The following is a 27,849-nucleotide window of genomic DNA, read 5'->3' on the forward strand; positions in this document are numbered from 1 at the left end:
AAAAATAGCCAATGTTTGTTTAAATTTCTGTTCCCTTATTAACATTCTCGGCACGGTACATTTATCATGTCGTGAATTCCCAATAAATGAAAGGCGAAAGCTAGTGCCACATAAATTTGAACGATCACCAGCCAGTCAATAGCCTACCACAACACATTGCAGGCAAACAACAAAGGTGTTCAACTCTACGTCAAAGCTTCCATAATCCACTCCAGCTGCCACCAGCCCAGCCAATCTTGCCGGTGTCGAGGCTCATCATTTAAGCGCTTACTAACTTAAATGAAATTCGGATTTCTAAACCAATGCTTTTTACATACTTAATTCCAAATAACATTATGCTATAGTACTTGTAAATGTGAAAGCCACAGCGTGCAACTCGTGTGGCATAATCGCCACTTGATCTTTATGCATTTATGTAATTATTTTGGGCAAATGCATGCACGTTGCTTACCACTACTTATGTGTAAAATTATATTGGATTGCGATTTATATGGCAAAAATTATAATTTTTGTTATCAAAATGCTAGGCTGCATAGTTTTTAATTATAAAATCAAATTACTAGCATGTAAACTATAGTTTTGTATTTATATATTTGTATGTGGGTAAGTGAGTGTGCGTGCGTGATTTGCACGACTAGCTAAAACAGCTGAATAGCAATTAATTAATTTTATAATTATTGTATGTAAAAGAGCGACACCCTCTGACGACCTCTAACCCACACCCACATACATATGTGGCTCATTGCGTTGCAACCCTCGTCATCTGGCTATTTAAGCTACTTTAATTCTGTATACATATACATATGTATGTATGTGTTTGTATGTACTAGTTCCACGTGTGCATGCTGCATACCGTTTCCTTGTCTTACATTACCGTTGTCGTTTTGCAAGCCATTTTGCATTCAAAATTGCATCTGCTAAATATTCCCCAGCCAGCCGCCCGCAACTCACTTCGTTGAACTTTTCGAGGGGACAAAACAGCTTACTGCTCCAGAGTGCAACCACCTGTCAACGGAGTTTAGAGGCCAGTATTGATGTCAAAAACGCTCGACCCTACTTTTGCATATTTTTTGGTGCTTGACAGCTAAGTGGTTGAGGATAAGGGTGTTTGTACACCAGCTTTGACACAATTTACTATATTTGGTTAATTTATGCAAACAGCTTTATGCCCATGTAACAGTAACAGCAACAACAACGAAGGTATTAGAAAACAATAACAATAAAACAAAAAGAAATACAATAATCGGATTGTTTGGGTTGCACATTTTGGCCTGCACACATATACATACGTATGTATACATGTGTGCGTGCATGTAACTGTATGCTCTGCATAGGTTATTATGTTAAATATTTGAAATAATAAACAAAATCGTGCATATGTTGGTTTTAAATAGTAATTAAGCCTTAGGCCAGTGGCTGCAAATGCCCTGAAACTGAATATTTTATTACCCACGCATACCAATATACATACATACATAAATCCCTGCAGGAAATTGGATTAGTTTGAAAATAATTTATAAACTACTTTATTTCCAATGATAACTAATTGAAATTCTCACTATTTTACCTGCAACGAACTTATTTATTTAGCATGGCGATGTCCTATGAAGCAGTCAATTTCCTTTTCCTGCACGTATTTTCAACTAATTTCAAATTCATTTGGATTAAACAACTTTAAGGTCAGTCGTTTGAATTCGCTTTCGTTCTGCTGCACTTCACATATGCTTTTTCATACTACCAAGCCACAAATTGTTTCTTTGAGTAAAAAAAGTATCGAAATTCGAAACATTTACTCATTGCATATTTTTTAAAGTAGTCCTTCAATTAGTTGATTAAAAAAAAATCACTAGCTTTCGTCAGGGATATGTATGTATTAGGGTGTCCATTGACTTTTTTTTGGAAATTTCAAGACCCTACCCCCTAATTTTATTAATTAGGCGCAATGTGTATACCAAATATGGTCGATATCGGCCACCCCCATTTTCTTAAATTTCTTGAAAAACCACTTTTTTTTTGCTAAAGAGCGATTGTAGTTATATATTAATTTTGAATAAATATTGCTGAGCTCCTTAGCCACACTGCTCAAAAATTCTGAAAATCCGGTACATAAACAATATAAATTCAAGGCCGTATTTAAGAAAATAAAAATGTTTATGCGATTGAAATAAATCAGGCATCAGTTTATTTGAAAATAGATTTAATTTTAGATGGTACTCCATATTTTGAAATTGTAGAATTTATCGATGGTCAAAATGTTAAAAATTAAGAGAAATAGGGGTCTTTTTTTAATTTACCCGATAAAAAATCCCAACAAGCCTAGTGCGACAATAGATTTTTATATAACATTTTAAAGGTCTCAGATCATATTCGATCTTTGAACTAGATCAAAACTAGTCGTAATAATATTTCTCATAAAAACGAATAAAATTAGGGGGGCATTTTCGATGGGCACCCTAATATGTATGTATGCAAATACATAAAATTTTACCAGTGCGTATTTAATGCTTTTGTATGTGTACACTAGGGTGGTCCAAAAACAGTAAAGTGGGAATTGTAATGCTCTCACCCCCTAAGATTGTTTTATATCGAAAAAAAGTATACCCTTTTTTTATTTTGAAATCAAAAAAAAAATAATAATTAGAGGTCGCCCAAAGCGTTCAAAGTTTTCTATGTATTTTTAAATTGGAAAAAACAACTTTTCGTAAAAAATCAATATTTTCGATCGGAAAACTCTGGTTTTAATAAGTAATACCCAATTATTTATTTAACCATTTTTTAATACTAACGGTTTTTTATTGGTCCCCCTTTTGCATTTTTCGGGGTTTTTGTGGGTTTTTGGCGGACCTATAAATTATAGTTGCTATGAAAAATAGGTAAAATAAACAATTGGGTATTATTACTGAGGATCTTCTGCAGATAAACAAAGTTTTCCGATCGAAAAATATTGATATTTAAGAATTCTATGCCATTTCTACGAACATGGAAAACTTTGGGAGCTTTGAGCGTTATCGATAACAACAGCCATAAAAAGCGCTAACAATAGTGATAAATTATCGATAACAGCGTCGCTGAATAATCAATAACTTTTTCGAGAACAATATCGATGCATCTTTTTTCTTGGTTTGTTGATGTTAAACAAGCAATTAAACTTTTTATCGATAAAAATATCGATAATAAATCGATAAAAACATACAGAACTACAGTATATCGGTAGTAATATCGAGAACACTTACAAAAAGTTATCGAAAAAAATATACCGATACGGCTATCGATAAAAAAATCGATAAGTAAATTAGAAAAAATCACATGTCCGCCACGTGCATATTTTTTGTAATTTTACCGATATACCTAACTATACTTTTGTCGGTTGATTATCGATGCTGTTTTCGATATAAAATGTCAAAAACCTGCTTCGCAACAAAAAAATAAAGGAAATGTAAACGATATTGTTATCGACTTTGTCATCGATTATTTATTGAAGTAGTTATATCGGAAGTATGTATATCTGTAGGTATGTATGTCAAAAAAATTTAAAAAGTTATCGATCAAACTATGAGAATGCGTATATCCATAAAAAATTTACAAGCAAATTAGAAAAAAAATCACATGTCCGCGACCTGCCTATATTTTGATATTCCTACGAATATAATCTATTTAAATATGAAATGATTATCGATGCTTTTATCCAAACAAACGTAAAAAACATGCTTCACAACTAAAAGATAATTAAATGTAACCGATTTCTTTATTAATTCTTGTCTCGATATTGTTATCGGATTGGTTATCGATTATTTATAGAAGTAGTTATCGATCATTTATCACTATTGTTATCGATTTTGTTTACTCTAAATTAAATCTTATGTTAACAAGATCGTTTGCTTCAATAAATCGTTGACCAGATGCCAAATGTTGTCATACTTACAAATTTAGTTTTATATTTTGGGAGCGTGACACACTAGCGGGGACAGCTTGGTGCTTTGGCTATCAGGGCTACTATAATACGTTTATTAATACCTCAGTTTATTTTATGTGTAAATAAGCTATGCCGTGAAGCCAAAAGTCGTAGGTGGCAAAAAGTTTTCGAGGCCGTTTAAGCAGCCTGTGGATAGCGTTTACCCCAAATGCGTTACTTATTCTCGATGGTCAAGCCCGTTTGCCATCTAAACTGATCTCCGATACCGTTAATTACCGAGGGACTGTCGACATAGTAAGACCTCTTGACGAAATATACATTAAGACCTTTCGCGCACAAATCGTCTGGGTCCCTGGAGATTGCGACAGTAACGGAAGTTCAAGGACTTGCAAACAGAAAGAACAGCATTCGCTTAGTTACTGGAGCTCTTACCGAATATTATCTGAGTAGATTACGAGCAGCCAGACTGGTCGCACCCAGCTAAACGGATAGCCAAAGCTCTTGGTTGCCATATCTCCAATGGACTTGGTGACCTCAAAGCAATGGGTATGAGGAGAATATGCACTTTCTTTTGGAGCACCAAGTGAATTTTAGGGGAATGGGATTAACTATAAATATCAGGCGGTATCACAAAGGACCCTGAATCTAAGTGAACACAACAGAGAACTGCCACCCAACCCAGTCTAAGCGAAATCAAATTCGTTCCCTTTTAGTTATAGTGTATTTCCTGCCGAACTCCTCATTCATGTAACTTTCATATATATGTATGTTTGTATGTACTACGTACATATGTAGATCCCATTCGCAAATACATAGACAAGCAAATTTTAAATCGGAACACAAAATATTGGTGTTTTATGTGACATATTTAATGGTCGAAAACACAATGAAAAGGCAATAAAATGGAAATGTTGCGGCTTTTGTTTGAAGCTAACAACAAAACCACTTTCAACTTTCTGATAATCAGAGCGTTTTAAATTTAAATTAAAATTTAACTTTAGTTAACCTAATCCTGGTGTATTGAAATTTTTGAAACTAAAAATGGTAGTAGTAAATTTCGGAGGTTCTGATAAAACTCCTCTAATTACAGTTAAAAAAAAATCGAAAAACGGTTTAGTCAGATACTTAAATAGCATTAATTTGTGTAAATTGGTACTCACTGAATAATCATTGTCATATTGCATTAAAGTGAAACCTCGATAACGAAGTTGAAGGAGTTTGAAAAATGCTTCGTTATACATACATACCTATAGTTTCGTTATATTTATAGAATACCAAAAAACAAGGAAAAATTAAAATTTTTTCAATATATTCAGAATTCGCTATGTAAAGGCTTTTGTGCCGGGATTTTATCATAGAGTGCTTTTTGCTAACGAACCTTTAAACGTCAATATATTTCGATGGTTTTCATTCTCAAAATTCCTTCATTATATCTATGAAGCCTTCTTGTATGGAAAATCTCGCACCAGCGAAGTTTTTCACGGGACTCAACAAAACAAAATTTTTGTTCTATCTTTTTATAATGATTTTTCACTGTACTGCTTGCCTAAAATTTCCCATGCTAAATTATGAACCCTAAAAATATGCTACGTTTCTAGAGGAATATTATCTATATTTTATATAAGTGACACTCTAAAAATCGGTACAATAAATCTCTCTTCCCCAAAAAAAGCCCACGTCTATTTTCTTACCTCTCCTACTGTCAGAAATAGCTGATTTCTAGGCTTCGGATATTTGTGCTAAAAAGTAAAAAGTAAGTAAGTAAAAGCAAATGATATACATCATTTTATACATAAATGAATTTATAAATTTTTCTTATATTTATGATCGTACATAATTTCGGGATTATCTTTAGCATAAAAATCCGTTGTCAACTGATTTCCCTTTGTGTTTCTTAGCTTTTCTTTTTGCATATATTTAGGCGCCAACGCCTTACGTTTAGATAATCGGGCGATGAAAATTGAGCAAACCATTTTCAAAATTACAACTTTTATACCACATTCCCAATGCACCTAAATCTGAGGTTTGGTGCAATCTTACAAAAGCCAGGAGGATTTCCCATATATATTAGTGATTTCGATTTCTGGGATTTCAATTAGATTTCAACGGAAAAATGCCATCGAAGTTCTCATGAAGAAAAAATGTATGTGTCATGTAGTTTGGGTGCCACTGTTGGGTAAAGTGCCTAAAGTTATGCCACCATTTTTATCGTAAAATGAAATACAAACCACTCATCCATACATGTCCTAACGTTATCGCAACCCTGCAGGGAAACCCCGAACTAGTGAACCAAACTTCTAGTTTAGTGCTAGATCTTATCGCCTAAAACGAACCAGTTCGACAGTAGATCCCCACCACTACGAAAGCAGCGAACTACTTTGTAAAAATATATATTTTTTCTACTTTTTAAAACTAGCTAGCTCTTAGATAGTTGCTGCTAAGTCCCCTTTTTCTAAAAGGTTATATTTTGATGTCCGAAGCAAGAACATTTACGCAAATTTGCTAAGTCCAAAATAGTCACAGAAAATGTGATAATCTATATCTGAGCTGATGAATTTAGAACTGGTTCGGAACTATAGAAAAAGGGATGCAGATCGTACTAGACACCATCTGTCGAATTTTAGACTGGTTCGGAACTATAAAAAAGGGATACCTACTTTCTTCAAGGTAACAGCAACGTCATCGAGGGTTAAACGATAGGCCCATTCTAGCTGCATATCCACGAATCAAGTCCAGTGATCTGTGATTGTGGCTACTAAACCGGGCTTGGTTAGGTCGATGTGGTTGACTGCATCCACTAGAGCAAAGATGCGCATTAAGGCCCAGTGCGCTCATTGTGGCACTTTTTGAGAGCTCGTCTACAATTCCGTCCACGTTAGACAGCTAAAGTGATGATGGTGAAATGAACGCCCTCCCGATAGGCCAAGTCGGTAACAGAGAGAATGAAACCAACGAAGACAGAGTCGTAGCTTTTCGTGTCCAAGCTGGGCTAGATTTGTCGTGTCGTCCTACACGTGGTTTCTTACGACCATTTTTTATGTGACTTAACTAATTAAGTTGAAGTCCTCGGAAGCTCGTACACACGCAGTTACCTTGTGTGATTCCGTGGCTGGGAAACACACTGTGGGTTGTTAGCTTATTGGCTGACTTGTTGAGAACTTGTCTGCCTTTTTGGCCAATTTGGAGAGGTCTCACAGCCTTCCCTGCACTTAATATTTTTGACAGATGAATGGGCGAAAAATTATTTCGGGGACTTGTGCAATAAAACAAAAGAAAGTTCTCATTTGTGCGCTATAAGCAGTGTTGCCAGATTTTGTTTAGACAAAACTGTGAATTCCACAAAAAAAACTGTATTTTCAAAAAAAAAAAAAACGTTTACCTACAAAAACGAAAGATTTTTTGGAAAATTAATGTTTTCCAATCGCACTACTGGAAAGGTGTTGCCATTGCTACCGAAAGTACTACGATAGGAGGTAACTGAAAATTGTGCAATTTTTGAAGTGAAATTAATTGGGAAATACTGTAATACGACTTAGAATACCGAAGGCTGCATACTGTCCTCGGACATTGAGGAAACGTCTAGATATCTGCCCCTATAACTTCAACGGTTGAAGTTCAACCTCACTCAACCTACTTCTTTTGAACCTTTAAGTGGCATTAAGTTTAGTTTAAAAGATTTCTAAAAATAATCCTCAATATACTACCCAAAAGTTTTTTTTTTACTCTTAAAAAAAAAAAAAGAAAACGGCAGCATTGGCTGCTGACTCCATTTTTCTCAAAAAAATAAAGACTGCACCTCCATCGCCCCTTTTTATTTTAAACATTTACTTCCAAAAGAACGAAGAAAATATTTTAATTTATTAATTCAAATCTGAAATTTTTAAAAACTATAAAATGTGCTAGGAGCTAGTTTTAAATCTGTACACTTGCCTTGAAAACTGTAATTTGCAATTGATACTGTGAATATGGCAACATGGTTTATAAGCACTTCTAATACGAATTCTAATGAAATTTCATATGTGTTGTATAAACTAAGTAATTTCACGAGTGAATATCAGATACTCAAAATAGCCGGGGGCGGCATAAGCAGCTTGAATATTTTGTATTCAAGACCATTTCGAAGGACTTAACAAATGCTTGGTGGTGAAATACTCCCGCAAGCACTTACACAGAAATACACCGATAAAGAGAGCTTAACACCCACACGCAATAATGTTTGCAACAAAGAACAATGAAGTTTTGGGAGTTGAAAAATTCGGAAGAAGAGCGTCCGAACAAACTTTGCGTCGAAATGGCTGTTGTAGCCTCCCTGTCAGCCTAGCAGTTGGCTATTGCTGATTGCACACTACTGAAGCTGTTCGCGACAATGATGGTGCTGATGACGTTGTATGTATGCGTGCTGTGGTTCACATTGTATTGTATATTTTTGCTGATTCGCGTGATGTAGTCAAGTGGCGATGATGGTGGAAAAAGTCACATAACCACCACTGCTAGCAAGCATTGCGATTACGTGCGGGTATGCCTTTTGGGTTTGCATATGTATGTATAGGTGTTTGTGGGTAAACCCGAGCGTAAAAACAATATGGCCGACATTTGACCTTTCCGCGCCCATTACACGCACACGCAATGAATAGCAAAGTGAAAACGCAGCCCGCAGTACAATTGTGACAAAATGCAATTGAAAGTAAATATGTAAGTAGTAAATACGAAAGTGCGCGGATTTTTTGCGCTGGAAAAATGCGTAAAAATGTATAAAAAAACGCAGCGTAAAAAAATTATGAAAAATAGCGTCACAGCCTCGTGAACATTTTGGGTGAGGCTCAGGCAATTTCATTTCCTTTTATTTTATTTATTTGTGTTTTTTTTTGGAGGAGAAAAAATTTTCGCACGGTCAATCAGTGATGACAAAATAAAACGCTGCAAAAAACCCAGCATCTCTGATATGCTTTGTATGGGGTTATGTAGAACAATAATGCTTCCGATACTGTGATGGACGTATTGTCAGTCAGTAAGTCATTTCAATGCAAGTCATCGAATTCGTAACGTAAAATAAATGAAATGAAAAAAAAAAAATAAAAAATTTCTGAAATTCATACTATTTCGATTTAAGTATTCCCACCAAATCGGTTCGCTTCTCTTCTATGTGAACATTAGTGCTGCTGAGAACGTTGACAACGGGAATTACACAAGAACAAAATCCTGGGAAACGTTCCCAAAGCGGACAAAATGCGAACAAAATTTTGGTGAACATTTTCAAGAGAACAAAATGGAAACCAAATTGTCCGGAACGTTCTGGCAATGAACAGAACGGAAAAAAAGTGTAAGGTACCTTCTCTCGAAGAACAATTTGGAGACTTAAGTCTCAGGAACGTTCTGAGAGAGAACGAAACAGGAACAAGTCTTCTCTGAACTATTCGGTAAGAATGGAAGCGAGAACAAAATTTTACTCATAGCGCTACATTAGTTTGAAATGTTTGAATATTAACTGAAAGATAATTGTGCAAATTAAGTCGACGAACTTTTCTTGCAACGAAACGAACTTTCGTGCAGAACGAAAGACACGAACTTTTCTTGTATAGGAAATGAAAAATTTTGCCATAAATGGACAGCTCACCCTAATGATAAACGATAAGAAAATTGAATTGAGCCAGCTTTCCTCTAGCTTAGAATTAACTGAAACGATTTTCCACCCCAAAATGCAGACACTCCTCTCATTCCTAACGTTGAGATCTTAGAACTTTTGTTCTCGATGTTTTCTCTAGCAAACCACAGTTTTGTTCTTATTTGATTCTGCCTGAAAACGTTTTCGATACATTCGTTCTTATGTTGTTTTCAATGGAAACGTTCCCAAAAGTTGCGTTCTCATACTGTTCTTATTGACAACGTTCTTGCGAGATTTGTTCTCATTTTGGCCTTATCGAGAACTTTCCCGAGTGATTAACTCAGTGTGAGGGCAGGACCAGGATGAATTTATTTGCATAATAATGTATTAAATCAAAAATGTTTGGGTAGGCGTCGGAGCCAATGATAACCATCAGTTATCACCTCTGCATGGTTGTAAGTCATGCAGAGCCCCAACAGCTGGTAGCGGCTCGGCTTTTGCTGTTTAAAAACCACTCCGGAGGAGTGGTGATGCATCAAGCGGGTTTGTTGAGCATCGGTTATTTATTTAGGTTCAAAAATTGGGTAGGCGCGGTGGCCAATGGTAGCTCTTGTACCACCTCTGTATGCTGAAAGTCATACAGAGCCCCCACAGCTGGTAGCGGCTTGGCTTTGGCTGTTTGAAACCACTCCGGAGGAGTGGTGATGCATCAAGCGGGATTGATGAGCATGATTTGGAGTGCCAGCAATTAACTACTTTAGTAGGTTTTGTTCTGCGGCAGTTGAGAAGTGCATTAAAAAATGCATACCCAATGAAGAACGAACGAATTATTTGTAAGCACAAGTGCGTGTGTTTATTCGCTGCACTTGGTTTTTGGGCGGGAGTGCAATATACAAGTGCGTGTGTGTGTTCGCTGTTCTTTGTTTATGCGGGATATGCATAAGTCGCTTAAACACCGAGAATTTCCCGAACCTTTTTTTCTCATTTTGTTCCCGTTCAAACTGCTGTTAGTACTTTTGTTCCCCTTTGGTTCTTTTGCGGAAACGTCCTTCACCTTACATTTTGTTCTCGTGCAGAACTAAAACCAAACGTCAACGCGTTCTCTATCCCTGCATAATATCCGTAAAAGCAAGAACAAAAAACATGCGCATTTGTGGTTAAAACGTTTAGACATTGGCATTAGTCATTAATTTTTTAATAACCAAGTAATCTAGTATTTTTATTAATCAATAATGGTCAAAAAATTATTCGATTAGTTATATTGTTTCACTTAAAGCTAGCTCAGGTTATTTAAGGCCAGATTAAAATGATTGCCGTACTCGTAGACCACAAACTGTAGTAATTTGTGATACCACCATATCGATGGTTAAATATTGACAATTCATAACTGACATTTTTTCCGAAATTGAATTATATACATAAAAAAAATTGCTAATAAAATTTGCAATATGTTTGGCCATCGATATATTAATGGTAACTGCTGAGCTATAAAAAACAGCGTTGTGTGTCAAGAATTGGTGTTGTGGCAGTGTTCTTTCAAAACACGCAACACGATTGAGAAGTCGACATTAAGGAGATACCTTGATCGCTTCCGGTTCTACCTGAGCCATGGTAACTTAGCGATAGGACATGACCTACCTGCCTTTAGTCGAGCGCTCGTTGTACTAAACGAAAGTTTTTATTGTGTCCAAGAAAAATCCGCAAGTCGTAAAAACCACTCGCACCCCCTCCTTCATCGGTAAGATAGTCTTGTGTGTGTATCGTTCCTAGCCAACTCATCCGCATGCAGTTTCTACCATTTATAAAATAGCATAAAAATCGTCACCTATATTTGCTTTTAACTTTAACCCATTGGTGTACCAATATACACATCTGGCACGGGCTCGTTTGCACAGAGTTTTACTTTAAATTTTCTGCTAAAGCAGACTTATTTTAGCAGTGACGTTTGATATTTCCATTGCATTTTCCATTTATCCTATCGGGAGCGAAACCAACCTTAAGAGTTTTTTAAATGACAGTTGTTTTTAATATTTTGGGCACTAAACTCTGAAAGCAACTTTATTAAAAGTTTTGTCCAAGTAGGAGTTCCAATTAAGCCTTTGATCAAAGTTTCCAAGATATTTGGCCTTATCAGATCATTCAGGTATCGCCCCTATCAAAGTATATCGTGAGTATCTTTAATAAAAGATTTTAAAAGCCGTACTGTAATGAGCAAAAATAAATGCAAAAAAAACCGCATTTTTCTATCCAAGCAGCCGCATTGGCCCACCGTTGACTTATAGACTAAACGAGTTGATTTTGAGGTCTGCAAATTATTATGGGCGCGATTAATCAGGAAAAAGCAACTGAAACCCAACAGATCCGCTGTGATGTTTCAAAACAGGACACAGTACTATTGATCTACAGCCTTATGTCAACGCATGACAATTATCATAACAACTGCGCCCAAAATTATACCTCAAAACCTGGATTATATTTAAAAATATATAAACATGTACATATTCTTAAATTTTTTGTACATCGGGCTTTATATTTATTAAAAAAAAAAATGAGCCAAAATACACACTCAAGTTTTTCTCAGATGAAATTAGCTTGAGCCTTATAGGGCAATTCTGGCTAAGATAGTAAAAATCTTTCGTAAGACAAATGAAAGAAGGATGGCAAGATAGTTCCAGATACTTTTGTTATTCTAACACAGCGCTAGTCGTGATGATCTATTTTGCGAGAAAATAATTGTATTCTATTTGAACAGAGCACAGGCGTGCCATTCGAGAGATACGAGTTCGGGTCCGCTGGCAGCTAATTTTATTTTTATTTTTTAATCTTATATATTTTTTATTTGGTTGTTCATTTTATGTATTTTTTTCTTTTTCAACTTAATTTTTTCCTTCTTAATTTATTTTTGTTTTTTACTTTTGATGTTATTCTTTTAACAAGAAGAATATTTTTTAATTTCATATAATTTTTTGGAAGTTATTTAATTTTACCCTTCTAGAGTTAATTATTTTTCATCTTTTAGTTAAAGAAAAGTACTTTTTAGTTATACTAAATTTTTAGAAACTTATTTTGTTTAGTTTCTTGTTTTAATTTGATTTGTTACTTTTTATTTAATTTGGTTTCTTTTTTGATTAAATTTTCTTTTAATTTTTAGTCTTAGTTTTAAAATTAAAAATAATTGTTTCTTAATTTCAATGTGCTATTTTCTTTTTGATTTAATGTTATTCTTTTTCTTATTTAATTTCTAGATTTACAGTCAATTTCACGAAAGTAATTTAAGTAAAAAATAATTTTAATTTTTTTAATAATTTGAAAAAATATTGTCCATTTAAATTGCTGTTGATACCGGCTGTTAATATTTTTAAAATAAAAAAAAAACATATTTCTTTTAATTTAACTTAATTTTTTAAAACATTTATATTTAGTTTTGATTTATTTCTATTTTATTTATTTTACTATTTGGCTTTTTTTATTAGTTTTTATTGTTTTAAAATCAAGTATAATTATATGTTTTAATATAATATGATTTATAAACTTATTGCTAAAAACCGAAAGACAGTAAAGAGCTTTGCAGATAGTTGCCAGAAAGGTTTGTGTCTTTCGAAAGACTGGGGTGAGTTGAAACACAGTTGCCACAATTGCCCTGTTAAGCTGCATACAAGCATACGCTTATCTGTGATCCTCGATGAAACAGTCACAGATAACACCGTGCCACAATAAATTTTACACACACAAAAATGAATGCATATATTCAAGAAAATATAAACAAAATATAGTAAAACTGCGTTTTCCATTTTTCACTCTGACGTCGGGATTTTTTAAAAGGACTTTGAAATTTAAGAAATATGATTATTTCTAAAAGTTATTACAAATACTCAGTGTAATGTAGAATTATAATGTATCAAATAAAAGATAAAATCCTGTAAAATTAACAATATTTATTAAAATTTTTGGTGCATAAGTGCTTATTGGCTTATATGCAATATTTTTTCTAAGCTCCATTTTTTTTCAAGAATTTAAGGTTTATTACCTGCATTTAACTATATTCGCATGGGTGTCAGTCACCACCCATTTATACATACAGTTTTGCCATTTTCAAATTCTCGATTTTTCTTCTTCTATTTTAAATGCTCACATTTTATTGAGTTAATTCCCTCGTATGTATCAGAGCCAAAAAATGTTGACTCATTCTTCTTTCTTTTTTACCTTTAATTTAACAGGAGGCATGTCAAAATTACATTCGCATCATGGTGGTGACGTCGCCGGGTCGTTTATTTATATGTGGCACCAATTCATTTCGGCCCATGTGCAATACATACATAATCAACGACAATAACTATACCCAAGAGGCGAGCAAAAGCGGCCAAGCGGTATGTCCCTACGATCCGCATCACAATTCAACGTCAGTATTTGCTGGTAAGTACAATGAAAATATCACTACTACCAACTTGTATGTATATTATCCTTATATACGCGGCTATTTGTGGGCCTACATACAAATATGCGCACATACAGTTGTGTTCAGGTTAATAGTAACATTAAACAAATTTTTACACAATAATACGTAGAAAATTTGGTGGATGATCAAGAAGATCAAGTTTATAGATGAGCAACGAGTGGCACACAATGGTATGTTAGAATTTGATTGGAAAACGCTCTATTTCTGCTGTCGATATTTTGAATTTACATTGAGTTTGGTTGCTCCTGAACCATCTGCTGAGTTAGGGCGTTTCCAAACCGGCTGCCTAGAGGCCGATCTTCCACTCAGCCGTCAAAATAAAGCAGTTCCTATTAATATGAACACAACTGTATATACTACTTTTTTCTTAGTTCATACAAACAAAAAATGTAGAGTTGTATTGTGTATCCGCCGCATATGCACAAAAAACGTCAATGCTGCATGTTAACCGGCTTGCCCATGTCGTTAGTTTTACATACACAAAACCCTTCTACTCTTCCTTGTGCTAACGCCATTTTCAGCGTAACGTTATCAACCAATTCACAAGTTAGCTTTTAACGTATGCAACGTCATGTTTTTTTCGTTAAAGTTTTTTTTTTTTTGGTTTTCACGTTTTTTTCCAGGTCTTTTTTCTTGTGTTCTTCATAAGTGGTTGTGTTAATTTTTTCGCTGATTTTTTTTTTCCTGTGCGCCTTTATTTAGCGATAGTTGCTCTCTTCTTGTTCTTTTTTTTTTTTGCTATTATTTGTTGCCACTATTGTCTATCTATTCTTTTCATTTCGTTTCATTTTATAACGTATCTTCTTCGTTGTTGTCAATTTGTTTGTTTTGCTTTCGTTTTTCAATTTTCTTTCTCTCTCACACTCCTCTGAGTCGCATTTTGTTTGTATTCGAATTCATGTACCATTCAAGGGTTCGAGTTTGGTTTTTGGTTCGCTTCATGCTGTTTGTGCCGCCACCGCCGCCGCCGCCGCCGCCGCCATCTATGTGCAACACTTTTCGCTCTTCTGTTCTTGCAAATTGATGCGCCATTTTGTTGCAATAACTGTGCATTCTTTATTGTCCTGTGCGCGGCTGGTGGAAGTATTCGCTGCTCAGCTTTTTTTCGCGTATGCCGTTAGCACTATTTTGTGGGTCGGTGTACCACCGATAGTTTTGCTATTATTCTTGTGCTCTAGAGTAGGGGAATTGTAGTGAGCTTACTTTTTCTAGCCGGGTTTTGGTTTTTCCTCCATTATTTTCACTTTGTTTCCGGTATTAAAATTTGTGTCTTGTTTGTTACCTCTTTTTAATGGGCCAATACCTTTGGTACTTCTCTGTTTTGTTATTTTATTTTCTTTTTGTTTTGTTTATAGTTTTGCAAATTTTGTCCTTTTATTTATTTTCATACAGTTTTTCAGTCCCTCTTCGCCACTTTTTCACTCATTTTTGGGTGTTTCAGATTTACCTTTTTCTATTACTATGGCGAGTAGATACGCGCTTTGTGAGAATTTTTAGCGCACAGGAATCGGATAAAAATTGTCATTCATCATCCGGCGCACTAGGACAGCCATACATGAGCCAAAACTAACTTTTTTTTTTTAGTTAAATATAAATGTATCTCGCACAACTACCAACTCGACAAGCGTGTCCTCTTCATCTACTATGTATGTATCTCTAAACCCCTTTTGCTTGTGCTCAGCACTACATTCAGACACTGTAGGGCTGCTTATGGCCGGCCACCAACTTGTCACGGATACTGCTGTATACCGTTAACTTTTTTTTATGAAAATTTAAAATTTTTTTTTTTAACATCCGCATATTTTCTGGCCGCAATGATAAATTTGCTACGCAGATCAACGCTCTAACGCTTTTCGGAAACATATTGGTTGGTTAGTGGGCAAAGTGCGGTTGATTAAACGAATAGAAAAAAAAAATCAAATATACTTTCAGGTTAGTTTTAGCAGTTGAAACTACTGACAGCGCTCTATGCGCGCTATGCTATGCCATATTTAGTTGCATATTTATTTGTTAGATAATTTATTTTCACATTTGCTTAAGTTATTTTCATGTTTGTTTTTATTTTATTGTGCACGACATTATTTTTTCGCACAATTTTTATTTGCCATAAATATTTTTATCACATTCAAATGGGGCCAATAACGATTTGTGGCCATTTCGGTTCCATTTCCTGGTGTTGGTGTTTTTTCTTCCTCGCTGACTGGCTGGCTGGCGCTGCAATGGCAACAGTAGCAGCGGATACACGCGTTTTTTTTTTTGTTGCCTCGGTTGCTCGCTTGACTAGGATTTGATGATAATTTATGACCAAATAAATGTGAACACAAATCTGCATATCATGGACATGTTTCACATATGCAATTTCAGCTTGTATGTAGTTTGTAATGCTTATGAGTGTAAAGGAAGCGGCTGTTAACGTAAAATACAATTGTGTCTGAAAAAAAAGCACATTACGACGGTAATATACAGATATGTATATATGTGTGCGTGGGTGTAGTAATAACATGAAAAGGATCTTTATGTGAATGTGTAGTTCTCCTCTGCTGGTGGCAATACCCGATTAGAATGCAAAATATTCAAATTGATAACCATAAAATTTATTTATTTTATTTAGAAAAAAACAAATTCACAAAAACTGCCTTTGCGTATTACATACATATATGGTGGCACACTTATCTCAAACAATGCATTATCTACAGTTTTGCCTAAAGAATAAGATTCCAAAGCGAAATCGTATTTAAATATAAACTTAAAAAAGATATACTAAGAAAGTCAAAGTAACAACTCGCGTTCATACATATACCCGTAGTTCTGTAGGTAACGTACACGCCCCGTGACACCGTACACAGGCAGCTAACACATTTACTCGCACGCCTTAACTTAAAAGCCATAGATTTAACTTAAAAGTATTGGCGTGCAAGATTTTTACACCGTATTCCTTATGTACATATATATATATATAGGATGAAATTCGCCAAGAACTTAGAAAATTTAATAGCCTTTACTTGTGCAAAAAGAAATTCAAAATTCACCAACTACATTCAAAGAAACTTGCAATTAAGTGAGAGCACTTTTTTCAGATCCCAAAAACTCGAAATTTGGATACATCTCAAAAATTGTTATACTTTCTTGGTTCTGATTTCGTATTCGGATGCAGCGGAAAATTACAAAATTTTACATTAGAATGCATATAAAAATGTCGCTTGTCGGACAATTTTTTCAACTAAACAGGTTGCAGCCCTACTAAAAAATAATATATAAATATTAGGGCGGGTCAAATTTTTTGCATCAAAGGCACATCGCGATTATGGTTATTTGGGTAATTTCAAGCTAAATGAATTTCAAGCCAGTAGTTTTCTTTCAAAAAGTGGCTCAGCTAATGAAACAGCTCTAAATGTGTATCTGGGGGTTTTCGGGGTCGAGGAATCCATTTGGGGCATTAGTTTTTCCTTTTGAGGGCCGCCAGAGGGCGCTTCCGTACTTTTGTAGGATTTTAACGCCTTTTTAGGATTTTAACGCCTTTTTCCGAAAATCGACAGCATTGTTGCGCAAAACCAAGAATTTTGACTTTCTCATAATGTAATCTCAATTTTCAAATAGCCTAAATGTTCACAACTTATATCGATTTTATTCAATTTAGGACGAAAAAAATTCGTTTTTTTTTTATTTGTTCTCTGGGTTTTTACAAAACCTTTTTTTTCTTATTTTAATTTATTTTTTTATTTATTTTTTTATTCAAAAATTCAACTTAAAAGATAAAAACATATCGTCACTACACACGAATAAAGGCGCGCTAGTGTTTTGACGGCGAAAAAAGGCGCGTAAAAAAATTTTGCGAAAAAAAGATGCTTATGAAAAACTTCGGCGAAGTATGTTAAGAGTCTTTGACGCTGAAGTTTTTTATGCGTCTTTTTTCGCCGTCAACTTTTGAGCTCGTGCCTTTATTTGTGTCTAGTAATTTCTAATGTTTCAATTTTTAAATAGGTATATTGTATTTTTATTTTTTTTAATATTATGTTGGTAATATTGTTTATCGACATATTGTATGGCAAAAGACATGTGTGACAGCATGCTTTTTCATTTTCATACTGTGTTAAAATAAAAAAGAAATAAAAATAAAAAAATAATAAATAAAAATTTTCAACGCTGAACATTTTAGGCTGTTTAAAAATTAAAGTTGCATTATGATAAAGTCGAATTTCGTGGGTTTTCGCGACAATGTTGTCGATTTGCGGAAAAAAGGCGTTAAAAACCAAAATAAAAGTACGGAAGCGCCCTGTAGTGGTCCTCAAAAGAAAAAATTAATGCCAGAAATGGATTCCTCGATCCCAAAAACCCCCAGATACACATTTGGAACTAGTTTTAAATACAGGTATTTCAACAGGTGATCCACTTTTTGAAAAAAAAACTCTATAGAAAAAATCGCTGGCTCGAAATTCATTTTATGCCTACGCTGTCTTGGGCAAAAATGCCTGAAATGACCCAAATAATCATAATCGCGATGTGCCTCTGTTAATTTTTTTGGGCACCTACAAATCGGCCCGCCCTAATAATTATACATCTGGCGGCCAAGCCCTTTATTTGACACCTCATTTCTTGTAATCTAACCAACAGCCCAATTTTTTTAATTTTTCGCACATCTTGCAACCCTGTTCGAAAAATAAAATCTTAGTGCAAATCGTAAGGTCAAGCCTTTTCCTTTCACACCTCATTTTTTTAAATTGAATGAACTGTGCAAATCTAATGTCGTTAACAAAAGATGCCCTCGCGTATTATACATACATAATTTTTAAAGAGGTAGCAACCCCAAACAAATTAAAAAAAACACTTATTGCACATGCAGAGACCATCTCCTTTCACTTGTTACTTCAGTTTTTAGTCCAACAAACGGAGAAGAGCTTATCATTTTTAAAAAGTGGCAACCCTACTCAAAAAGTAATACATTATTGAACATCTAAAAGTCGATTCCTTTTATTTGACACCTAATTACTTGTAATCCAACGAACAGGGCGGATCTAATAATTTGTTAGACAGATGGCAACCATATAGGAATTTAAAGTACTAAAGAAAAATCTCGTATAAATCCGTTCAGTAGTAGTAGATTAGCGTAGTAAAAATAAGTCGACTTTTATTTATACTTTTTTATAGAAGATAGTAATTATTAAATAGTTGGCAACCCTATTCAAAAAATGAAAGCTTATGTAAATGCGAAGGCCAGGCCCTTTCATTTGGTATCTCTCGAACGGCGAAAATCGTTTAACTTTTTAATAGGTGGCAAACCTACTCAGAAAAATAATACATTGAGCCGTATGAATAAAAATAAATTTCAGACCTTTTACTAAATATATATTCAAAAGGGCTGAAATTTAAAAACATTCTTTTACACATTGTTTACCAGTAACCAGGGCTGCCAATGTACTTAGGTATGAATATTATATATATTGAGGATAAAAACGTTCCAAAATCTGTAAAAATAAAAAATAAAAAAAAAGTGCCGAAAAAGGTACATTTAGCATTAAGATTAGAAACACATTGCCAGAAACAAAAGTCCAAGGCCAAAAATAAGACAAACCAGTTGTATACACTATAGAAATTAGAAAATTTTAGTTGAGAAAAAGAACTACCTGCAAAGGAGTACACAGAAGTGTATTGAAATATTATTTTTATTTTTCAAAAGTGCCATTTGAAATAAAATAGGGCCAAAAATGCCACGGTTTGAGCCAAGTTGGCAGCCCTGCCAGTAACCATAGCAACAACGTGGTGAAGTTTGAACAAAATGCTGCCATACAATTTTTTTCCTAGAACACTTGGCGAATTTTGCCCCATATATATTACTTTCTTCATGTACAGTGGCGGTCAAAAAAATAGCAGCAAAATTCAAAATGATGCTGTTTGCAACTTATCTTTATTTATTTATTGTTAATAATTTCCATTTAAAATATGGGTCGATCTATATCAGATACCACATTAACAAAATTTTCAAAGCCTTCACAAAGTTCAAAACTAATTAAACTTATAAAAGTGTTCAACAAAATTTCGATTTTTGTCGGCTGAAAAAAAAAATTCCATCGATAACTTAAATCTATGACACACAATGGCTAGAGGTGTCACCTGAGTGCATTCTTTCATATATTTATGTATTTGCCAGTTTTACCGTTATATATTTTGTATCTACTCCTTTATTCCATGGGGTCTTCATGCTTTATTTAAATTTAAAAAATTAAATTACTATACCGTTTTAAAAATCATTCACTGCGGGACATTCTTTTATTCTCTTTTTGTCTTCGCCTCCTCGTTTTTGCCTTTATAAGTTTTGAAAAAAGGTTTGAACGAGCCATTATATCACATTCCTTGGCAAGTTTTGACCGAATATTTTCGATACTAAATTTTATAAAAACAAAATGTCGAAATCAGCTTCATATAGAAACAGTGTCATCGTTAATTAAGAAAGAGATGTTCTTAAATATCATAACTTTACGACACTCACATATTGACTAGATTTGACTATTTATTTTATTATATTTTAATTTCAATTATTTGTGTATAAAAATATAGTTTATTCCTTAACAAACACTAAATGAAAATAGGTTTAATCTTTGAACAACATTAAAAAAAAAATCGACAAACTTTCGTAAAAATTTCGAACTTTCTATTTCAATTGTATCTCTTAACCCTCTAGTAGGCTGAACCGCCTCCAGACGGTCGTTAACTAAACACCTTTTTAGTGCACCAATAATAACTTGTTTCTATATTCGTAAGGCACGATCTTTAGACAAAAATCATACCCTTACGGCGAAGTAAATTTGAATCCGTTTTGTCAATCCGTTTTAGATTTTGAAAGACACGGTTAAAATTAATTATTTCTTGCTATTTAGTAATTTCGTAATTAAAGAAATTTTTTCTTTTGAAAAATTTTTTGATATACAAAAATTCGGTATATTTCGTAGTTAAAAGCACCGTATTTTGATATAAGTTTTATAATTTTGTCACCATTCGAAATGGAGAAAATTGCTTTCGAACACAGACTGTCTACAGACCGGCTTGCCGACATATGAAAACCCAGTTTGCATTTTTGACCATCTGCAGACGGGATTGTGTAAGAGAAAGCTGAAAATATGTCAAAGTATATGGCGAGCCCGTTATAATTTTTGAATTTCTCGTGCTAAAATCACCCTTTCCTGAATTTTTCAAAATTGGCCTACTAGAGGGGTAAATGTTTCTCCTAAATTGGTCGATGGACTTGATTGATCCGTTACTAAGCGAAGTAAATTTGAGAAAGAGTTGTTAAGCTAAGAATTGTTTATTTTTTATTTTCTTGGTTTCGTTCACAAACTACAAAATTACATTCAAATCGAATCAAATTGAGCACACAAAGATCTTACAAAAGATCGTATTTGATACAAATTTGATAATTGGAAATAAATTTCGAAGAACAATATTTCAACATTTCAAATATCGACGCATCCATGCATTGTTTTCTAGAAAAAATATTGCTATTTTTATATCTCGATATTTTTTACCCAAGCGCCTATTTTGGAAAGTGAAGTAAAATGCAGTGACGAAGTGGCGCCTTCCAAAGTGTGAGGTGAAAAACTTCAATTGAAGTGACAGCGACAGCACCGAGAAATAAGTTCAAAAAGCGCTCACTGAACATGTTTACTGAGCGCTGAGTGCGCTGAACGCACCCAATGAAATAGTGCCCCGCTTTCTTATAGGTCACTGCTTAAATACTGACACACTAGACCCACCCGTGTGTACCACATTTTGATCGGTGTAGGTTATATTACTGGACTCAGCAAACATTGCATAAAGTACATTTTAAAATTTGAAAGAAAATTTCGGAATTAACGCAATCAAATAAAACCATGGTACTCCACCTTGCATGCGTATGCAAACCTCCAGCATTACATGTTACGGCGAAAGATACATATGTAAATAATAAGCCCTTTTGCCATAGCTTTTCAAGCATCCACTGCCATGTCAGCACTGCAATACAGGAAAGCAAATATCACGCTTACAGCAAAGTCACGCGTTATGAGCTGCGAGTACATACATACGTGCAACAGACCATCCACGAGCGGCATGCTCATCAAAACAAACTTTAATTTTCAAATTTAATTGCAACTTAATGAAACAACAACGACGCTACAAAGGCATCAAAGTCTACAACAACACTGTGGCCATACCTATGTATGAATATGCTCATTATCCTTAATGTCGATTTACATACATACATACACATTTCAGTTTAAGGGATAAAGCGCTTTTGGCTTGGCATGCGTTGCAGGACGGTATGACGTGCAGCAAAAGTGAACGCGCGGCTGAAGTGTAAGCAAACCAGAGAGACGAGAGATGTTGGGACTGCGTGCTTTTATCTCGAAAACAAATACCATCTTTAAATTCAATTTGGCAACATTTGAAAACATTCCTGGCATACGAGTATGTATTCGGCGTGCACGTACGTGTTATTACTGAAACCGCTGCTGCCGCCGTTGGCTTTACCCGTAATGCTAATACAACCAACAAGGCTGGCACGCGTTGGTGGAGTCGATGAACCTGGAAGGGCAAGCCATAGATAGCACAGTGCTGCAAGACAGCGTGTGCAGGGTGCAGCATACCATTGCAATGTGCGAATATATCCATATGTACAGTTAGCATCAAAAATATGCATACGCTGACGTTGTGACGATTTTATTTATTTATATTTTCCATACCAAATATTTCTTATTTTGCTTTTTAAACTTTTTTAGGACCTTTGGAGAGGCTTTCTAACTAAGCATGTCGTTTAACTATGAGGTAAAAAAATACTTACCGGATGGTCACCTGTCTTGAAACTAAGTAAAACGCGACAAAAATTTTTTATGTCTTTGAAAGTCTTTGTAGGATCTTGGCAGACCTGGAGTTGACCCGATAAATTTGAATTTCAACAAGTAAGAAAGTCTAGATGGTAAGCCGGGGTGTATCAATTTTGCGGAAATTAGCGTCCATAAATTTCGAAATATTGCAGTTTCAAGCATTTCTGAAATTTACTGTTATATGAAAAGCGGCCGTAATTTTAGTCCGATTTCAATAATTTTCAACGTTTGGTACAAATTGGTAGAACGGTTAACGAGATACATATATGTGATCATAAGTAGGCGGTGCCGCGCCCATTTTCCAAAATTCTACCATAAACATATTTCTTGGTAAAGAATTGTTGCAAGCATCAATTTTTAATAAATTAGCTTTCATATTTACTGATTTATCAAAGATTTTGTATTTCTCTAAATTACCGTTATATGGGATGTGGGCGTGGTTATTGTCCAATTTTTTATATTTTCGGCCATTTAGTATGCTGTACCAAGGCCAACAACTGTGGCAAGTTTGGAAGAAATTGGTGCAGCGGTTACCAAGATATACACATGTAACCATAAGTGGGCGTGGCTACGCCCATTTTCCAAAAATTTATAATATTCTTATTTTTCGTCTGAAAATTATTGTAAATATCAATTTTGAGCGAATTATCTTCAGTAGTTACTAAAATATCGCAGTTTTCGTATTTCTGGAAATTACCGTTATATGGGAAGTGTGCGTGGTTACAGTCCGATTTCGCCCATTTTCAATACTAACCTACCTTGGATTAATGGAAACCTACATACCAAATTTCGTTGAGATATCTCAATTTTTGCTCGAGTTATCGTGAACACGGACGGACGGACAGACGGACAGACGGACAGACGGACGTACAGACAGACATGGTAATCGACTTCTCTATTCATTCTGAGCATTTATGTATACATTTGTCTATATCTATCTCGATTCGTTTTGGCCGTTACAAACAACCGTTATGTGAACAAAATTAATATACCCTTGTGCACAAGTGCGCTCGGGTATAAAAACACTAAAATCCGATAACTGATCAAAATTCGATAACTCGCCCAATTTCGGTAAATTTCGATAACTGTGCATTACGAGGGCTCAGTAAATTTCGATAACTGCAAAATGTATACATCTCGATTTAAATCGATAACTCGATAAACTTTGGATACCTTTATAAATTTCGATGACTCGATTAATTTTTATAGCTTCATATTTGTCGAAAGCTATACACAAATTTTTATAACTCCATACAGTCTGGTAACACTTTAAAATTTGATAAGCAGTGATAACTCGATAAATTTATATAACCATGAACTTTCGACAACTCGATATATTTTGAAATTTCCTTCGAACTTCTCTTCGATAAATCGACAAATTATATTAAGTCAATAAATATCGATAACTCGATAAGTTCAAAGAACTCGATGTTGTGCTATAACTTGATAAATTTCGTTCACTCTATAAATAACTATAATACAATAAATATCGATAACTTGGTAAATTTCATTGACTTAATAAATTTCGATAATCCAAATTAATGTCGATAACTACAAACTTCGATGATTCGATAAATATCGGTTTTTTTGATAACTTTCGATGACTAAATATTTTATGATTGAAAATATTACGATTCCTATCGAAAAATTTCAATAAATATTCTTACCCTTTCATTTACCCTAATTCCTATGTATTTCTCATTGAATTCATTTTCGTCAATTTTGCTTTAATTTTTTGTGTTAATCATTATCATTTATGAATTCATCATCACATTTTGAGTTTGGAGAATTTTTTTCGCTAACTGTGTTCAAGTCTTATATCGAAGAACATGCGCAACAGCCTCAGTAAAAAAAAAAATCTTAAAAAGCAACGGTAATCTTTAGCGACCGGAAGCGTGCACTTTATTGCACTAAAACTTGATGGATTACACAACTGTATACTCAAAAATTTTCTAAGATATCTAATTGAAAAATGTAAAATTTTGATGAAAGTTTCTTGCTCTTTCTAGAAATTTCCCGATTTCTGTATTATTTAAGTTAAAAAAATAGATTCTTGTGGTTTTTGCTAATGAATGAACAACCTATATTTTTATAAAAAAAAATATAAGAAAAATTGCGTATGGAAAATATCAATATTTAAATAAAATCGTCAAAAAGTCAGGGTATGCATTTTTTTGACGCTAACTGTATATGCACACGAGAGTGTGTGCGTATTTTCCCTATTTTAAGCTGCATTTTATAGCACAGTTGCTGGCGCACACACCCCCACTCGGTACCCACAGCATCGCGTAAACGACCATTGTAAGTGCCGTTACCCGTATTTGGTTGGTTGCTTACTGCTTCCCCAGCTATTTACGCCGGTAATGGTAATGTTGATGCTGGTGGCGTTAGTGGTGAAATTGCTATTTCTGATGCTGATGCTGAGTTGCTGATGTTGCATGCTGCCGCTGCCATATCAACTTAGTTCCGATGCGCCAACAACCGGTATACTACATACATACAAACATACGCGTAGGAGCTGTCGATATTGTCAAAAAAAAGCCTTGTGTTTTGTGTTTTTTTTTTGCTTTTCTTGTTGCTCTCGCAACATTTGCGGTGTTGCAAGTAAACGGTGCCATTTGCAAGGACACCACGTGCGCTAGGTAATGGGTTGACTTTGGGATTTTTTTTTTTTTTTTTTTGGCAGCAATGCGACACTGCGTATACGAGTCACATTTTTGTAGCGATAAGCAAGACGATGCGATGTTCTTCTTCCGCTCTTGACTTGGCGACGACATTTTGGCAAGGAAACTGCTGCTATGTACTTGTGTCCGCTATGAGAAGCACTTAAAGATTTCAAAAAATCGTGCGGGCTCTACGTGTTGTTGCTGGTTAGCTATCTAAGTACATAGCTGGAAGCTGGGTGAACGCTAATGCGACAATGTAAAGCGATAACATTTTTTGGATAAATGCTAAAGCAGTTAAATAAGAAACTGGTGGGGGCAGGTGAGCAGGGAGGCATACTATTTGAGTGGGGGCTTAATACGATAAAATTGGCTATTTAGTTGATGTGACTTAGGTATTTACCGTAGTGCGGCTTAAAGTGGCGAGCAATTTTTCGGTTTACCTTCCCGAGCAGGCAAATATAGATATGCACCTACTGAGTGTGCTTTAAGTGAGGTGAATGTTAAAATTTTTTTAGGCAAAAAATTTTAGATTCTTAATTTCAGTAACACTGACCAATACTGCGCTATCTAAATATATATTAATACGCTCTCATACATTTTGTAACCGCTTCAAAACCAAGAAGACCATGGGAAATGTATTTTTCTGTAGATTAGGAGAGATTTTATGGTTTCGTATTTGAAAAATTTCCGTATTTTTGCATCCTCTTCAATTGTTGCAACCTCTTCAATTTTTAGGGTACCTGAAAGAGTAAGAAAATTCATTGAGAGTTAGTTTGTTATAGTTATCGAAATATATCGAACCATCCAGGTTTATTGAGTTATCGAAATTTATCGAGACGCAGAAACTGTGTTGTCGAAATGTACCGATAGTGTTCGCGTGGTAAGCATTGCTCGGATTATAGAAATTTATCGAGTTAATGAAATTTTATTTTTTATGATATTCAGTACTTATCGAGTGATCAACATTTATAGACTTATCGAAGTTTGTCGAGTTACCGAAATTTATCGAGTAGTCATGATGTATCGAGTTCTTTCAAATTATTGAGTTCTCAATCTTTCTTGATAAATCGAATTTGTCGGTTTATGGAATCGAATTGTTTGGAATTTTCAAAATATATCGGGATATTGAAACTTCTATAATTACATACATGGATTTATCGATTTATCACTATTTATCGAATTTTATCGAGTTACCAGAGTGTATCGAGTTTTCGAAATTTTTATGATAGATATGTAAATTTATGGAGCTATTTAAATCGAGTTATCGATATATGTATGTATATCGAGATATGTAAATTCATCCAGTTCTGTAAAGGCACAGTTATCTAAATTTATCGATAGTTATCGAAATTTGTAGAGTTATATAATTTTATCGAGTTATCGGTTTTTTGTGCTTTTGAAATTCGTTAAGCTATCTACACATATCGAATTGTCGAAATTTATCGACTAACTGAAATCTATCGAGTTCTCTAAATTTATAAACTTTTTAAAATTTGTCGAATTATCGAGAATTATCGATATATATATATATAGTGCCCCATGGTTCCCGTGCCACCCTATCTGAAAATTCTGTTAAATCTTGATCTGAATTTTCCCCATTCCATCATTTGACTTTGACGCGTCGTATTAGAGCCCCCCACATGAAATTGAATTTGTAAAGTTTCGCAAATCACTTGGTAATGTCAATTTCTCGTGAAATTAAAAAAAAATTACGTTTGCTCCTTTATCAATTAATAAAAATCGTACCTTGGTGTTGGTAAAATTAATTCTGATAAAGTTCGGGAGCACTACCATTACCCTATTGAATTAATGAAGGATTTGATTGCCAACGGATTGCCTCTACATAAACTGGTACGCAAAAAAAGTGTATGAAATATCTTATCCTTACAAAAATAATTAGGCTAAAGTCTACAGAAAATTTTCTTAATCATTTAGTTTGTCGTCAGTTTATCTATCGATAAATACGACGCTACCGATAAATTAACCGGTAATTGTACCTACATATCTACAATGGCAAATATATCGGTACGTATAGCGACATTTTCATTATTACGGTTATCGATAATTACAAAAATATCGAAATCGATAAAAGTATCGATATGTGCATCTATAGTAAAATTAAATCGAAAATAAAATCGATATCCTATTGATCCTAGTGATGATGAGTATATAAGTTCCGATTACGAAACCATTAAAAAATCCATGCATACATACATACATACATATATACATACTTATATACTTTTTAAATCGGTCAAGAACTATTTATGCATTTAAGCAAAGCATCAGGATAAATCAGGAATTTGTACAGTGTCTCTGCATTTAAAAAATATTCTGATTCGCCACCTGTTGCATATAAA

The 27,849-nt window shown here is 34.4% G+C and overlaps 1 protein-coding gene across 1 annotated transcript in view; it reads left to right on the top strand.

The window, feature by feature from the left end:
- LOC118735696 (semaphorin-1A) overlaps positions 1-27,849 on the top strand; it is a 620,249-nt gene that overhangs the window by 482,613 nt on the left and 109,787 nt on the right. The window contains 1 exon segment of the mRNA XM_036465613.1: positions 13,733-13,928. Coding sequence (XP_036321506.1) covers positions 13,733-13,928 — 196 coding nt within the window.

This window comes from Rhagoletis pomonella, unplaced genomic scaffold (assembly GCF_013731165.1).
Source record: "Rhagoletis pomonella isolate Grant_MI unplaced genomic scaffold, Rhpom_1.0 Rhpom_scaffold_00003, whole genome shotgun sequence".
In the NCBI taxonomy this organism is placed as follows: domain Eukaryota; kingdom Metazoa; phylum Arthropoda; class Insecta; order Diptera; family Tephritidae; genus Rhagoletis; species Rhagoletis pomonella.